The sequence below is a fragment of the Ostrinia furnacalis genome, unplaced genomic scaffold, assembly GCF_004193835.3.
Source record: "Ostrinia furnacalis isolate ACB-3 unplaced genomic scaffold, ASM419383v2 OfSCF7086, whole genome shotgun sequence".
In the NCBI taxonomy this organism is placed as follows: domain Eukaryota; kingdom Metazoa; phylum Arthropoda; class Insecta; order Lepidoptera; family Crambidae; genus Ostrinia; species Ostrinia furnacalis.
Window position 1 is genome coordinate 23,928 of NW_021137325.1, and position 17,268 is coordinate 41,195.

The 17,268-nt window shown below is 38.3% G+C and overlaps 1 protein-coding gene across 2 annotated transcripts; it reads left to right on the forward strand.

The window, feature by feature from the left end:
* Nucleotides 1-397: 397 nt before the first annotated feature.
* LOC114363382 (zinc finger protein 62-like) lies at nt 398-2,484 on the forward strand. 2 transcript variants are annotated; one of them, XM_028319068.1, is made up of 2 exons: nt 398-677; nt 1,488-2,484. In XM_028319068.1, the coding sequence occupies exon 2, from the start codon at nt 1,496-1,498 to the stop codon at nt 2,438-2,440; it is 945 nt and encodes a 314-aa protein (XP_028174869.1). In that variant the 5' UTR covers nt 398-677; nt 1,488-1,495; the 3' UTR covers nt 2,441-2,484. The 2 variants fall into 2 exon arrangements, with proteins under 2 accessions (XP_028174869.1, XP_028174871.1); XM_028319070.1 differs by lacking the exon at nt 398-677 and adding an exon at nt 698-1,108.
* The last annotated feature ends 14,784 nt before the right edge of the window (nt 2,485-17,268 follow it).

The following is a 17,268-nucleotide window of genomic DNA, read 5'->3' on the forward strand; positions in this document are numbered from 1 at the left end:
GTTGTAAACACTCGGCTATTTCTGCATAAAAAAAATCAATGAGCAAATAGAAAGTTGCGATCTGGACCTGTCCCACCGGTCGCAGACACGTCTTCGATGGTCCATTAGCCGGTGCCGACTAAACGAAAAGATATTCACTAGCAGTCGCTATCGCCTTAACAATTAGGTTATGCGGATGTTAACATAACAAAACACAAATTCAATAAATACACACTATCGATCCGGCTAATACATAACATAAGAAGAAACCAAACCCATACAAAAGTTTACATACCTACCACACAGGAATGCAGGTTGTCTAATCCTTAAACCCAGTAAAAAGTACAGCAAGAATGACATCACACCAATGACCGCGCCACAGACAGCGAGCGATAGGTTCTTTACAATGTAGTGACTCACCCGAGTGGTAGCGACTCTCGTTCCGCGTAAGTCGCCTGTTGGTCCTTCCAGGTGGCGAGCGGAGCGCCGCGGCCGATCTCACTGCGACCCAATAAAGAACCAAACGTACACGTAACCACACGCACACAGTCAACGCAGCACAGATTACAGACGCCACGGATCGGATTTTGAATTTGGAATCGAGAACAATCGGCGGGAAAATGAACGTTCATTTGTCATTTGCGAACGTGCACTACATCATCTGTCGCAGATTTACAGATTTTGTGATAGTTAAAAAGGTAGGTAATTAGTTTAAAGTTGTTTTCGATTCCAAATTAGTTTACAAGTTTATACGCCATTGTTGGGTGATTAAATTAAATGCGAAACGGAGGCAACAATAGGTCATTAGCAACATAATTTGCCGGCACACAGCTAAATGGCGTTTAAACTTGTATTTGCTCTTGTTAATTTCTCAAGTGTCTGCGGCCGACAGGCACTCGTTCCTATTTGTTAAAGTTTTGTATCGTTTCGAGTGTTCACTACAACCACAACCACAATTTATCGACACGGAGGATTCTAATTGTACTTTGTACAAGATTCCACTACAGGTTACTGATGAGGCCGGTAAATCAGGAGAGTACAATTGCAATGCAATACCTAAATAAGCATTTTTAAATAGGAAAGAAACTATTAATTATGCACAAAATAGAAATTTATGTGAGGTGTACAGGTAGTTTCTTTTTTTTTCCTTTTTTTTACATGTAAATAAATTAAATAATAAACGTGTTATGAGTAAGAATATTTAAATAGTTCCGTAATCATTTAAATCATAATCATTTGAATGCATATTAATCATTAAACTTAATTGCGTTGAAACTAAATAAAATAATTTAATTAAAATATAGATTACTAATTTTTCGAAACAATCGAATAATGGAACGCACCGCGAAACACACGAAACTTTTTGCGATAAAAAAAAATTAATTAAAACTTTTTTCACTTTACGCAGTCACGATTATTTTTTTTAATTTGTGGCACTGACAGCTTCATATTCATTGACGTCGATTGGAGTTTGAATAAAAAAATATCAGATTTTTTTCTTGTTCCAGTTTAAATTATGAGTGTAAAATCTGAGCCTGATATCGAGGTGAACGTGGAGTCGTTGGATTCGGATGCTTTAAACGAGCAACTGCGGGCCTCGACGGCCGTTCTTCGGGAGATGATGACCAGTGACGACACCGATATCAATATTGTTGTAGAAGTGGGCACCGAGGAGTATATCACAGGGGACTTGCCTGCGTCGGGTTCAGTTGAGAAAGGGCACGCGTGCAAGTATTGCGGGAAGTTGTATAAATCGGCCAGCACGTTGCAGATGCATGCGCGCTTGAAGCACCCGTGCGACTTCGGCGATCGCGTAGAAGTGCGCTGCGCGTCGTGCGACAAGACGTACGCGTCACTGCTGAGCCTGCAGAAGCACCAGCGCTATATGCACCGCCACGCGCACCGCTGCGGCGCGTGCTACCGGACTTTCGAGACGCGCGACAAGCTCGCCGAGCACGCCACGAACTGCGTCAAGTCCGAGAGGCCGTGCCTGACCTGCGGGAGAATGTACGACTCGCAGCTGTCTCTAAGGAACCACGTGAAGTACAAGCACCCGGAGGTTAAGACGTACTGGTGCGGGTTATGTCGACGCGCGTTCACTACATCTCGTCGACTGGTCAACCACATCTCTATGATCCATCCCAGCGGGATCGCGTGCGGCAGTTGCAAGAGGACGTTCAATTCTGTAGCGGCGCTGCAGAGCCACGTGTTATACAAGCACTCGGAGAACGGTCACCGGTGCAGCCAGTGCAAGAAGGTGTTCGCGTCGCACGGCAGCCTGGCGCGGCACCTGGCCAAGAACCACAAGGTGGTGGTGTGCGAGGGCGGCAAGTACTGCTGCGGCGTCTGCGAGGCCCAGTTCCTGGGCTCCAGAGACGTCATCCAGCACGTCATGGAGAAGCACACCGGTATTAAAGAGGATATTGATACCTTGAAGGCAGGAACAAGCGATAACAATTGACTGATTAAAAATTTGCACTTCTTTTTTTTTATTTTCAATACATAGTTGGTGACCAAATTAAATTAGAATTTATGATGTTAATAAAATTTTGTTTCGATATGTCGCTTTTCATTTTAATTTCATTTAGGGAAATATTATTTCAAGTTAAGTATATTGATACCATAATATCTTGATAACTATTAGGCTATTGGAAAATCCTTTAAAAGATTTGAAGAGATAGATAGTTTAGTTATTTATAAGATATAACCATCAAAATATTTTGTACAAATAAAGTTTTGCCATTATTTAGGTAGGTACTTAATTCATTTAATATTAAACATTGAGTGCTAAATATGGTATACATTAAAATTACTTATTTTCCGTCCGGAACAAGCACCCAAAAGGTACAATTTTAGTATTTAATTCCACTGAAACTATTTTCTTAATGTTTTACTAGTGCATTAACTTCCACTCTTAAAATTACAGAATTCAGAGTTGGCACAAAATACTTAGCAAAGCATAAAATCAGTTGCTTGAAATATAGTCTTATCTCTCCGCCTATTTTAATTGATGTCAATTTATTGCAATTAATGAATTTAGTCCTTGGTCGGGGAGGTTTTAGTCCAGCAGTACGTCATTTGGCTGAAACGAACGAACGAATGAATTTAAATGGTTAATACTCGTAGACTCGTACACAAATTGATAAATTCCGTTGGTTTACATAAAATCGACACCGCGATATTGGCCAGCCCAAACGAATGTCTAATAACCGCAAAATTTACATAATTTACAATTAATGGCATTTCAGAATTTGGCCAACGGGGAATGTGCAATCATTATAACATTTATGCATTCCCAGATTTCACACGTCCCAGCATATAATTACGAATTACATATGTACTATTAATTTCAGATAGTGATGGAATTTGAATGGACAGAATATGAAATTTAAAGTTTGAAGCTTCGCGTGCTGAAATTGCTTTACACTGAAATCTGTAATTTAATAACTCATTCGGGAACGAGGTCCGGTGAGTCCGTATTGTTCGCAAACTTTTGTTGCCGTAAACGTTTTATTTATCTCACGTGTTTTGAGTGTGGGAAACCGATTTAGTCGGTTCGATCATACTGACTTTAGCGGTTCAACTCAAATAATATCAATGTATTCTGCATGTCTTCTAAATATACGACACTAGCTGACCCGGCGAACTTTGTTCCGCCTTAATGGCAATAAATAACGGGATAAAAAGTATCCTATGTCCTTCTCCTGGCTCTAAACTACCTCCCTGACAATTTTCAGCTAAATCGGTTCAGCCGTTCTTGAGTTATAAGTGGAGTAGCTAACACGAAAATTTTAGAATGTTCCGCTAAAAGCATATTTTTTATGTTTCTAGCAAAAATTTTGTATCTTGCATCAAAGATAGGAAGTTGATTATTTTTTTCAAAAATCTGCATTTAATAGGGAATCTGTCAAAAAAAAGAAATCTGAGAAAAGTCGACCCAAAAAAAAGATAAAAAAATTTAAAGCCTACTGGGTCATACAATTTGAAAAAATCACAAAATTAACGATAACTTCTAAACTATGAAAAATCGTAGAACATACATGGGGGTGAAATCGATAGGTCTAGTCCTCACCTATCACCTGCCTTCGGCTTGACACCTTACAAGAAACACCCTGTATAATAGATTATTTTTGTTCTTTACTAATTAGTCTTGCCGCAAGCAAGGCGCTTAGAAAACTATGATACATTTTAAAACTACGTTAGTATAGTCTTAACCCTTCAATAGTAAAAGAGCAGCCTTAGCAACAAAGTGCAAGGGGAGTCAATCTAGTCAGACAATTTCGGTGCATTGTCCGTCTTTTTTCTCCATTATCCTCTTATCAGTGAAAGAGACGGACAAAGCGAACACAGGAATTGAGTTACAGAGAGACCCCGAGCGGTGCGCAGTGACCCGCGCGCGTAAGCCTTGGCGACGCAATTGCAGCCATTAGCCAGCTGACCGCATCGCTGCATAAAATGACACGTTCCGAACTTCCGAGATAAGCCACAATGCTCGTTGCATAAAAACGCTTTTATAGTTTAAAAACAGCTTCGAACATAGCTTCGGAATAATAATATTCATATTTAGCTTCATTAATATTAAATAAACATAGCACCTGATATAACATGAATAGCATTATCGCAATAAGGCGTTAATAGGGATATAGAAAAGTTAATTAGGGGTTTCATTAAACTAACAACCTCATTAATATATCTGGGCTACACGGAAAAGCGCACTTAAAAGCTGCCTACACGCTCGGAAAACGGCAAGTTGATGAACGCTCTGATACACGGTCACACGTTTGATCGTGTCCGCCTACGCCCCGCTCCCGCCCCACGCAAAGCCCCGCGTGCGAATAAACGCACGCTTAAACTAATCCTCGACTGGTTAAATGGGACTACGAAGCAAACTGCTAATCCAATTCTGACACGAACGTACACGCCAATTCCCGAGGGAATCGCAATTTTACGATAAAACATTATATTGTTATTGTAATCCGATACAATACGACATGCAATCGATTCAATGAAACTCAAGACTGCATAATATCTGCCCACGTGAATGTGAGTACTACGCTACAACACTATAGACTCAGTTATGAATAAAAATCTTATGAATAACAACTTTATATAGCGTTGAAATAACCAGCAACATTTTCGCTTGAACGTTAAAATGCGCTTATGGACGACGTAATTAATTCTTTCAAGTCTATTGCAGCGCGGAAAATTGAATCCGCAGAGATTCTACTACGAGGGACGTGCTGCGAATAAATTGAGTATTCGAATTCGTTTAGACAACGAACGTATAGTTGTAGGTATGACGATAAAGGATAGTCAAAAAATGTCAAAGGACTCCCAACATGTTAGTTGGATACGTCGCGTGGCACGTGCTCTGAAGGGTGGTACAGACAACAGCAATCAAACTATAACATTTTTGTCGCAAAAGCGCTCTTATTCCAACTACATATGATGCCACAGTGTTAAGCTTGACGTGCTGTCGTCTGTACAAAACTTTCGCTCCGAGCCCGATCCGCTCAATTGTGCAATGGGTCGGAATGCGATCTTTTGCAGCGATCGAGAAGGATCGGATACTGGAATAATCTGCTCTTGGCGCTTGATAAGCCTTTGGCGTTGAAGACTTTTAACGTATTTTGTCTTTGAATTGCGAATCGATTTCGATATTAATTCGATTTCACATCCTGACCTATCTACGAAAAGTTGTCGCATAAAAACAAGACAACATTACGAGTACAGGCGTTAAAATAAAGACTTTAAACGTTTGTTTGAATACAATTTAAAAAGTCACATCGAACATTTCCAGTTACAAGCCTCCAAGCTTCGAGTACCTATTCATGAGAGCTATTTATAAGTTTGCACGTCGAGAGAGAATAGAATTGGTTTGAATGTATTAAATGATAGTGCCTTTTCGAATACCAGTGAGTGCCGAATTCCATTTGGATACATTAAGCAAGGAACTGTCACATTCCGATGCAACCCAGCTGTATTGAAGCCGCATGAACTGGATTGGCACTGCTATTCCAAAGCGAGTGCAATTTCAGATACTATTAAGAAACAATATCAGCTAGACGTTAATTTAATATTTCATTCCTCAGAGAATATGCTCGGAGTAGATATTAGTGTTGTCTAAAAGCTTTCTAGGATAATTGTGAAATAAATAATATAGTTGAAATAATATTCTATTCCCAAATCAGTTATTATTAGATTCGCATAATATCATTTTCTCTCTTTACGTCTAATAATGTTAGGGAACATGATTTCCTCTGACTTGTTAAAAATTAACAGCTATTCTTTCGTTCGACTTTTTCCTCTCCGTAGTCCATATTCGTACATAATAGTTAACTTTCGCCAACATTTCCCAAAATTTCCATCAGAGATGAAATTGAATTTTTCTTTTACATACACTGGAGAGAAAAAATCCATTACCAAGTAAGCAGTGGTATCAAAAATATTCGTAACATTTCATATCTATATTTGGATGACATTTATAGTACGGTCCCGCGTTAAAAGGACGCTCCAAAGCCGTGTAGGCGGAATTAAAATAAAAAAGCTTTTACATCACTTTGACACGATGCCTGTTAGCTGAATTTAACAAAGTTGGTACTTGCTAGCGCTAACAGTTCGGCGAGAGTTCACGCTGTTCTGCAATAATTTTTATTCGTGCTGCTAATTTTTATTTTTGAAACTTTTGACTGCCCGATGTAAAGCGGAGTGAATCGCCCTCCGCGCAATAGATTTTCGTACCATCATTTTTGGCATAGGTAGCCATTTTTTTTTATATTTTGTAAATAACTAATGGCTTTTGCCGCAGTTTTCACCGCTCAAGTTGCGTTTTTTACTTTTTAAATTTTTCCATTTGTTGTTGATTTCAACGAATATGTATTGGAAAAAATATTGGTTCAGCTGTTCAAGTTTTATGTTTATAGCGTTAAGTGTTTAATTTTTATTTGCACAGAATGTGGATGCAGTTTTCTAAACGACCGCGTAATATTTAGAAATATAGGTACTTTGGCTTCTCTATCCACTAAATGCTTTGGATTTTTCTTTGATGCATTTCGCCAGAGGGTGGGTGGTCGCCACGCTGCAGCGCTTAAAGAATGGCTCTATTAAAAATATCTGAGCCACTGAATCGTCTGTGCACGAGTCTGATAAACTAAGTATAAGATAAAATTTCATATAGAGATACTTGAAAATCAATATGAAAATTGAAGGGAGCGTTGTATGGAGACGGGAGTGCCCGCCCGGGCTAAGCTTTATTGCATTTTCAGAGTAACGAACTACATTCACATTTTTACCTCGTATGCATTTTGGGTTTCCCTTAAAATTTTACCCGGTATGCGAAACAATGTTTGACTTGCTATGGTTTATTTTGAATGTTTCTTTGTTTGATCTTTTAAAACAAGTATTGGAAATGTTTGGAGCATGTTTACAAAGGGAACGAGGTTTTAAGTTTTTAAAAACACTTGTGTTTATCAATCTCAGTTACGAAACGATATGTAAGAAGTTTAATTTAGATATATTGTTTTCTTTTTGTTTTACTAATATAACATTAATTTACTACCTGTTTATTATAATTACGTACATACAAATACTAATTATAACCTAACGTTTATTATAATCACTTAACTTTTACTTTCAATAAATACTCCACACACCTGTCCACACTGAAACAACTGAACATTCTGACGTAACGACACGAAAGTTAGGTAGGTACATGTCACACCATGTACATTTCAAGATTTCAAGGACAAAGTTCGTTAAAACAGTTATCCATAGCCCACAATGGCCGAAATATGATTTGCATGCATTTCAGGCATGCAAAAGTTTGTATGGATATCTTGATGTTAACATGTTTGTTACTCTTTGACGCAAAAACTACTGAACGGATTTTGATGAAACTTTGAAGTATTATAGTTTATAACCCAGAATAACATAAAGGCTATAATTTATGATGATCTGTGACAAACTTAATTTCACGCGGGTGCAGCCGCGGGCAAAAGCTAGTGTTTTCATAAGATTATTTAAACTATTGGCATTGCTAATAAATATCAGGATGTTGACAGGCTCATTAGGATCCAACCCTACGTTCACTTCAGGGTTTTGTTGCGTGCTGTTACCGTTATTAGTCCAGTCAATGAATGCCTTAACGACGGTGTAGAGAGAAATCCGTGGAACACAATTTCTGACCTCGGGACTTTATTTAGCCTAGTTAGGAGGTGAACATAGCAAAAGTCCCCGCCCTTAGCCCTTGGGCCGGCGGGCGGAGGGGGGTTTAAAGGTACCACTTTTCGGTTTTTCGCTTAATCCTCGGAAACTATGCGTCCTAGTGACATGACTACTAGGAACCAAATAAAGCTTATTCAATTTACTACAGGCGAGACTGTCAAGTTTTTCTATATCTTGTATAGTTTTTGCGGCATCTGCTCTCGAAGGTCTGTAAAATTGGAAATTTTATTTTTGTCTTATTTGTTCCTATCAGGAGAAAATCGACTAAATCAACATTGAGCAAACACTATAGACATGCGGGAGCATGTTAAGTCTAGTTCCAGGGAGGGGACTGCACCGTGCGTATATTTAGACGAACCAATTGTAGCCACTTTTAACTCCTCATCATTCAAAAACTACTGCGCATTAACACTTCAAATTTGGCTCATGTATTGAGACTTGCAAGATATACATCAGCTTCAAATTTCATAAATATACCTCAAACGGTTATTTAGGTATTGACGTTCAAAAATCGACATTTAGAACACTAAAATCTATCTATCACCTGTGAAATGTTAAAATTTACTGGTTTTTTATTTGTTCCTTTGTATTTACATAACTACCTTTCTGGATGCAAAATTTGAACCTTCGAGGTCATCTGGAAGTGGTTAGAATTTGGTCTATAGGTCAGACATGTAGATTTTTGGACGTCAATATCTAAAGAACCGTTTAAGGCATATTTATGAAATTTGAAGCTGATGTATATCTTGCAAGTCTCAACATATGAGCCAAATTTGAAGTGTTAATGCACAGTAGTTTTTGAATGATGAGGAGTCAAAAGTGGCTACAATTGGTTCGTCTAAATATACGCACGGTGCAGTCCCCTCCCTGGAACTAGGCTTAACATGCTCCCGCATGTCTATAGTGTTTGTTCAATGTTGATTTAGTCGATTTTCTCCTGATAGAAACATATAAGACAAAAATAAAATTTCCAATTTTACAGACCTTCTAGAGCAGATGCCGCAAAAACTATACAAGATATAGAAAAACTTGACGGTCTCGCCTGTAGCAAATTGAATAAGCTTTATTTGGTTCATAATAGTTATGTCACTAGGACGCATAGTTTCCGAGGATTAAGCGAAAAACCGAAAAGTGGTACCTTTAAACCCCCCTCTCCCCGCCGGCTCAAAAGCTAAGGGCGGGGACTTTTGCTATGTTCACCTCCTAACTAGGCTAAATAAAGTCCCGAGGTCAGAAATTGTGTTCTACAGTTTTCCATCTATAATGCTTTATTGACTGGACTATATGCTCTGCCACCGATATGTAATTTAAAACAGCAACTAATTTCACTTATAAAATCACTTACCTACTTAAAACTATTCAATAAATCATTTATGTATTTTTTCAATTTCGACAAGTTAAACGATTAATTCATGCTTTCCGGAAAAACGATAAATTCTTACTTTTTACACTTACTAATTGATTGTTTGATTTGTTTTTGTAACAACCCAATATTTTAAATTGCACAAGTTTACTTTATTCCTTTATTTTGTAAACATTCACTTGTAATTTTTTGTTGTTTTTTATGTAATACAATACACTAACAAAGTATGTGTCTTCATTAGTTGTCAATCTTTTTACCAGTAGGTGTGATCTTTGGCGTATCTGTTGCTAAGTTAGTTTACGAAGTGGGAAAATGGATTAAGAATGTTTAAGCCATACCCTCGAACAGTTTGCGATCAAACCGCCCTTTCATGACGTAATAGTCCGTCAACCACAGTGTTTGCGCGCTGTGGCCGCTCGCCGCATGCCTACGACGAATCACTTAGTGCTCAGCGCTAGACTGCCGCAAATGGTTCTAGTGCATTATTAATTAATTAATCGATTGATGACGTTGACCGACATGCACTTAACTGTTGATAATTATAAGACCGCGATCCGTATGCATGATAAAAGAGAAAACGGAACACTTAGAGAGGGAAGGTGGAATGTCAAAAACTTAGGGATGATACCTACTCCTTTCCTGTCTGGTAGCCAGGAGCAGGAGCCTGGTTCCTTGAGGCTCTTATATTCTTATGGAACAAAAGGCAGTGCATGGGATGAGTAATTATCCGTCATTTCGCCAATAGCGGCCCAAAGGAACACGCGGAAGTTTTAAGTAGAACATACTTTTTGATGAAAAGAAAATATTGAACAATAATAAAAATATCCATAACACAAATCATGCTCGCAAATTGCGTAATCAATACGCTATTGTTTAGTAAATTGGCCATCTTCCCTCCAAGTAACCACATATCTGGTTAATTACTAAGCAGTAAGCACAATCCGCTCACCTTTGTCCCGAGACGCGTGACAAGTCCACAATGGGGTGTCACGTCACCTCACGCGTAGATCAATTTGATTGCCCACTAATATCGGCTAATGTGCGATAACACAATTTACGGATTGCCCGACGACAATACCCGGCGATAAAGCAAAAACATTAAGAAACATAACACCACATATGGGTGAACTAATTCGCGGTCAGAGGGCAATGTGAGTACAGCACGCCATACACAAATGATGTATGACTTTTACACGGATGCAGGGGTAGTTTGATAGTGACGTTTATCATTATGTGTAGTCAGTAAGGTCAGTCGGTCATCATCAAATAATACTCGTAGTATAAAATACGTGCTTCTTGACGACGTAGATGGTAATATTTTGCTATAATTTAAATCCAGATAAGAAAACTTTGAAGGCAACACCGCTGAAGCGCCTGTTTAAAGGCGCTTCTTACTGGGAATAAACTTACTCGGAATAACAAGACTTATAAACTACTTTTTTCCATTAGTGAGGAGCTTTAGAATTTTCATCGCCGATAGCATTTTTAAAACCTCAGCACCGCTTGGAAAAAACGCCGAATTACTAAGTTTTTCATGTCATGAATTATGTAAGGTTTTTCTATATTAAGGGTCTAATATTTGTTTAGCAAACCGAGCGGTTGCCAAAAAGCAATTAGAAATGGAAGACGTAAAAAGGAGATAAGACACATTCCCGTTTAAGGTAATAACTGCGAATGAGACCGCAGCGGGAGCGATCGCCCTAAATTAATGTAAAACACAATAATTACTAGTATTGATAAGTGCCATATGAAAAGTTCTAATTAAATATTAATATAAAAATTATGAGTTACTTTAACGTAAGAAACTTCAAACATGATTAAAGTACGGTCGCCGAGCACGTAGAATTTCGTTCAATGACCCAAGCTACCCATCCTTATCGCTCGCGCGTAATTATATTGCTGTCGCGACTGTGCGACGGGTGGCCGCAGTAAGTGTGCAAGTGAATAAGCCTTGGCGCATAAGGGCTAAAATTCTTCTTCTCATTATGGTTACTTCTCAATTGGGCTACATCTCATTTGGGAGACTTCTCACTTGGTCTACTTCTCAAAATTTGGTAATGTTTATGGAAATAAGTACTGTCTTTGTGTATAAACATACGGTAAAAACAATATTTATGTAAATGCAAAATATGTAGGTACGTTTGTTTTACATAACGACGCGCCATCTTAAAGTTCAAAGCGCCGCAACACGCTCCGCTAAGCACAAAATGTCCTCCCTAACTTACTAAACAACCTTAAGGAATACTGAAGGACACTACAAACTAAAGTGCCTTTGAGTTTCAGCGGCTCACAAGTGCCGAATCGAAGCTGGCTGTTTGAAGTAAAAATTTATTAATTTTGACTCTCAATAAATTCATATAATTAATTTACTTTTAGTAGCTTTTAAACCTCTCAACTCTAACATTGCTTTGGGACAAATAATGTGGGCTAAAGCTGAAATTAAGCGGCAGATTCTATCACCATAAGCCAGCTAAATAAAACCATAAAAAATTCTACCCTGTAAATAAATACTTAGACGTCGTGTTGTCTACTATACATAACATTACATTTACTACAACATGTAAGCTTACCTACATAGTTAAATACTAAATAATACACAGTCTGTCTGGGATGAGGCAACAAGGCTGAGTGGCTTTTCCACTCTCGTCTTTACAATAACAATTATATTCAGTCTCAAGGTAAGCACATCTTCATTCATTGTCGTTTGATTCTTTAATCGTGTTACCAGATTCATATAAAATTCGTATCGTATCATAAATAGAATAAAATAGAATTCATTCATTGATCGACCACTTCAAGTTTCGTTTCAGGAATTTTATTCAGTTAGTTTGTGTTGTGAAAGAACCAGTGTGCTTACCACGAGTTTACGTTAGGTGAACTCGATAGCGAATGCGTCAAAAAAATCGATGACGATTTTAGGGTATTTATTTATTTAATGGAAGAAACATACAGCTTTTATATCTGGGGGCACTGCAAGTCGAGCAAAAAGCGGCACGGCCGTACCATCCTTTTCTCGAAGCAATTCAGGCCATTTTCGACCGCCTGTAACTTCGTTGTGGATAAAACTAGAAGGCTGAATTTTCATTAGCTATGCAGGCATTGTAAAGACNGCGAGACTTGGTTTTTTTTGACAAGTATTGTTTTTGATGGGATTACATATAGGTACAGGAAAAGTTTAGTTTATTCATAAGCCAAAAAAGTTTCCAATGTTAGTTTGTCAATAGCGAAGACATATTGTTATTATAAAAAGTTTCGTAGTAACTAGGTAATTTCGTTCATCAGAAACAAGTTTTTGAAAGTAGCCGCTAGAGACAATCTGTCATACATTTAATAAAATATCATTTTTTACGCATTCGTTAGCGAGCACACCTCACGTAAACTCATGGTAAGCACACAGATAGGCAAATACCGCAATTTATTTTCTCCCTGGGGATTTTTCTAGCGAAACCGTAATCCGTGCGATAATACGGTTAAGTCACCCATTAACCACGTGGGCGGCCGCTGGTCCAGACAATTTGATTTTCATTGTGTCTGCCTCGCACCCTTGATATTTGTTGAAGGGCAACAATTGTGCCATATTTAGAGCCTTTAAAAACAGTAGATAAAAATACTCTTGCAGCACAAGTAAGAATAGTCGAAATAAGTTATTTTTCATCATCATCAGGTCTGTTTAGTAATGAATATTAAATAGGTACTAGCGACCGCCCGCGACTTCGTACGCGTGGACCCGGTTTTACACCCCCTTAGGGGTGGAGTTTCGTAAAATCCGTTCTTATTGAGTACCTACGTCCTAAAAGGAACCCCTATGCAAAATTTCAAACTCCTAGCACTTAAGCCTTGGGTAGACCAAACGCGGGGCAGTAGCAGCGCAGTTTGAATGCGGGCCCGCGCAAGTTGTAATACAAGAAACTTTTTGAAGTATGTCACACCAAATTTGAACGCGTGCCCGCGCTCCAACCGCGCCGCACTGCAACTTCCGAAATACAAACGAGGCGGCGCGGGTGCGGGACAGAAGAGGCGCGAGCGCGGGCCCGCGCTGTTGTATTACTATGGCGGACATATTAGCATGACACACCGGACGCAGGGCGGTAGCAGCGCGTTGAAAGCGGTTTTCGAATATTTAAATTTTTGACAACCGCCCGCGTTGCAACTGCTTTGAAACTGCGCTGCTTTCAGTGTGCCTCAGCCGCGCTGCAACTGACCCGCACTGTTTCTGACCTGCGTTTGATCTGTGGAAGCCTTTAAAGTTTCTGTAATTTTGTGTGATGAGTGAGTCAGTCAAATTATAGATATAGCATTCAAATCCTAGCTAACGACTGTTCTCACCTCAGCTTGGCTATTTCATCCTGCATGATAGTTTCCTTCCTGCCGTAGCGAGGGCGAACTGCTGCAAACAATGTGATATACATATTCTCCACAAGACTATTTATTACTGGACAGTCCACATAGTATGTCCAGTCCAAGTCCATCTCCAAGCCTGAGCTGTTCAAAGACCACCATTCTGCTCTTGACTATCTTTATTTTCGTCATCACATTAGTCCACAAGTACATTTTTTACTGGATAGTGATTTCTTAGTATGCCTGAGCTTTTTCTACTCTTGGCAATCAGACATCTGACATCTGTGTGTCAGCGCCGCCAGCCGGTCTGGAGTAGTCGATTGATTTTCCATTGTTTGTGCACGTCGACGTATTAATTGGCAGAGCGAGGCATCGCACGCGGTAGGCGTCCACCGCAGCGGATGTGGACTTCCGCCACCGCAGGGCTGCCGTTACATCGACACTAATATATTGCTGATGATATAAGGTCACCTATTATACAGTAACCACCTCTAAATTCACTATTACAACTTCGTTAAGATGCCGATGCCACAGTATTTATCTTGATATACCGTAAACGACGTGACAATCAACTACAACGCACCTGACATTTAAATATCTATTCATCTTCAGCGGGTCATTTAGTCACTACAGACAGGTGCACGACCCTCTATGACCTTCAACTATAACAAAATACATATTTTGGTTTATTTGTTGTTTTTCTATACGTATTTTTACCCGCCTCTGTGGTCTAGTGGTAAGACCACCTGCTTCAGACGCAGAGGTCCCGGGTTCGATTTCCAGTGGGGGCAGATTTTTCTGTTCGGTTTGGTTGGTGGTAGGGCTTGTTCTAAGTCCGCCTGGCTAGCTACCACCATCTTACCTAAGTCTGTCGCCATAACAACAGTGTTAACAGCATTGTTGTGTTCCGGCAGTTAGAGGTAAGATAGCCAGTTCCTCCGTGGTTGAGGATTCCGGGTGAAGCTCGCTTCCACCTTCGGCCTGATCGTCACTTACCATCAGGTGAGATACAGGCCAAGAGCTTCCTCGTTGTGTATAAAAAAAAAAAAAAAATTCAATAAAAAAAACTGTATTTTGTGTATTCATGTCTACAAAATACATTTCTAGAATCATTGTGAAACCCACTTACCTACCTATAATTGAATATTCATGAGCTTTTCATTACAGAAATTTAAAACTAAAACTTTTAGTTAGTATAATATTAGTGACAGAACTATGCGTGCAAAGCGGGAAAAGTAATTACACGTTTTATATGACGTATTTAGATAACAAGTGAGTTAACTGCACATTTACTATCACGTCAAAACGTTATTTCATCGTCATTAAAAATAACGTGTCTATCATTTCGTTTTCAACATCGAATTAATGAATCAGTTTAAAAAATTGAAAGATAATTATGCAAAAGAAAAGCATTATTTAATATAATGTGAGACGATGTGGAAAATAACCGATCAGCATGAATTTATAACATCAATCGAGAAGAAAAACATTAAATCAGTCTTCAGCTAATCTTACGGTATCCATATCTTAACAAACTTAAGAACTAACTTTACTTACGAGTTCTGCAGTCGGCAAAGTTTAATAAAAAAGAACTGAGCGTTTAAGAGTTAGTGGTACTTCTATCTAAGGTTAGAGAAGTACCGTTTATCGAGGTTTAAAATTTCAGTTCTAGAAAGTATATAGTGGCGGCAGCCCTAAAGGATCGCCTAAATACCTGTACATAATTAGGGCTTCTGTCCCGGGCTCTCCACGTACGATAAGCGGTCATCGTGGTTTCACTTTTGCAATAACGTTGTTTATTTGTGATAAAAAAAAAACCATGAAATTGACGGCCCCATGGCACATTGGTGCAATAAATCCGCTCAATTTGAGTTATGCCCGTTTTCACCATCACTCCATAATTTTTAAGTGACCCCTATGAAAACAAAATTCCTGTTATGTGTTACCACAGAGGTCACTTAATAATCAGGGATGATAGTGAAAACGGGCTTTAGTATCACGAGGTGGATCAATGAAGGTAAACTATGATTAGTAAGTTGTCGTGTTGTAAAGTTCATGCAGATATTATAATAAGGTATCGAAATTCAAGGCTAATAAGAACTAAGTTACAACTAAACTAAACTTTATTCAAAACTAGCTGACCCGGCGAACTTCGTACCGCCTTAGCGTAGAGATTTTCTTAATATTTTTTTCCGTAAGAACCATCCTTGGACTTCCACAAACATTTAAAAAAAAGAATTATCGAAATCGGTTCAGCCGTTCACACGTGATGCCGTGACAACGCGAAACGGGTTTCATTTTTATATATATAAGATTATGACAAGGAATCAAACGAGTATATTTCCCATGATATACTTGCGATAGTTAGATACTAATACAGCTTTAATTGTGTCGACAATAAGCCTTTATCGGAGTATCTAAACACGTTGCTCGATCGCTAATTCTCTACCACATAATCCCATGTAACAGCGGATTATGTCGCAAATAATGTACAATAGTATTGCCGTTAAACGCTTTAGTTTTATTAATCAACAGGATCTGTAATGAAAGGTATTTTCTTGAGTAAAATATAGATATAAAATTAAGTAGACCTAAGACACTTATTATACTTTACTAGATATTTTTATTTCGTTTAATATGACGTTTAAAATTCTCAATGTCCAAAGGTCGTAAACATTTTATTAAGGATCTCCTCCTCGGATAATCGAAGATTAAACATTTATAGCGACGGAAGATAACTAGGAATAAATAGAAGATTATAGACCTACAAACGACGGTATATGAAAATAATACGTAATTAAATTTTAAGAAGTGATTTTTCATCAAATCTTTAACCTTTATTTCATCAAAATAATTACTAATTACCTACTTATTTATTAGGACGAATTATTAATATTTATGTAGGTAGGTATACCATGATTGATACTTTTGGAGTCGGTGCAGGCAAACTTTACATGTTTCATAATCTTGGCACCGACTCCAGAAGTATCAATCATGGTATACCTACCTACATAAATATTAATAATTCGTCCTAATAAATAAGTAGGTAATTAGTAATTATTTTTCTACTTTTTAGTATTAGGTTTTTTGGAGTCGGTTTTATTTTTTTTTATAAAATTTTACTTATTAGATATCTTGTACAGTTTAGAAATAATCGAGTGAGATCACTTATCGTTTCCACCCTGTATGCATACCTCATCAGATATGCAACGGCATTACGCTTTTAATTCCTTTTGTATCTTTATGAAATATATTTTCAAAATAACTATCAGGGGGTGATTAGTGGTCGATACTGATGCCAAAAATGCAATCAGTAAAATTTTTGTCTGTGTCTGTCTGTCTGTCTGTCTGTATGTTCCTTATAG

What these genes read in the sequence shown, in the direction of transcription:
- LOC114363382 (XM_028319068.1), top strand. Translation starts at nt 1,496, where the DNA reads ATGAGTGTAAAATCTGAGCCTGATATCGAGGTGAACGTGGAGTCGTTG.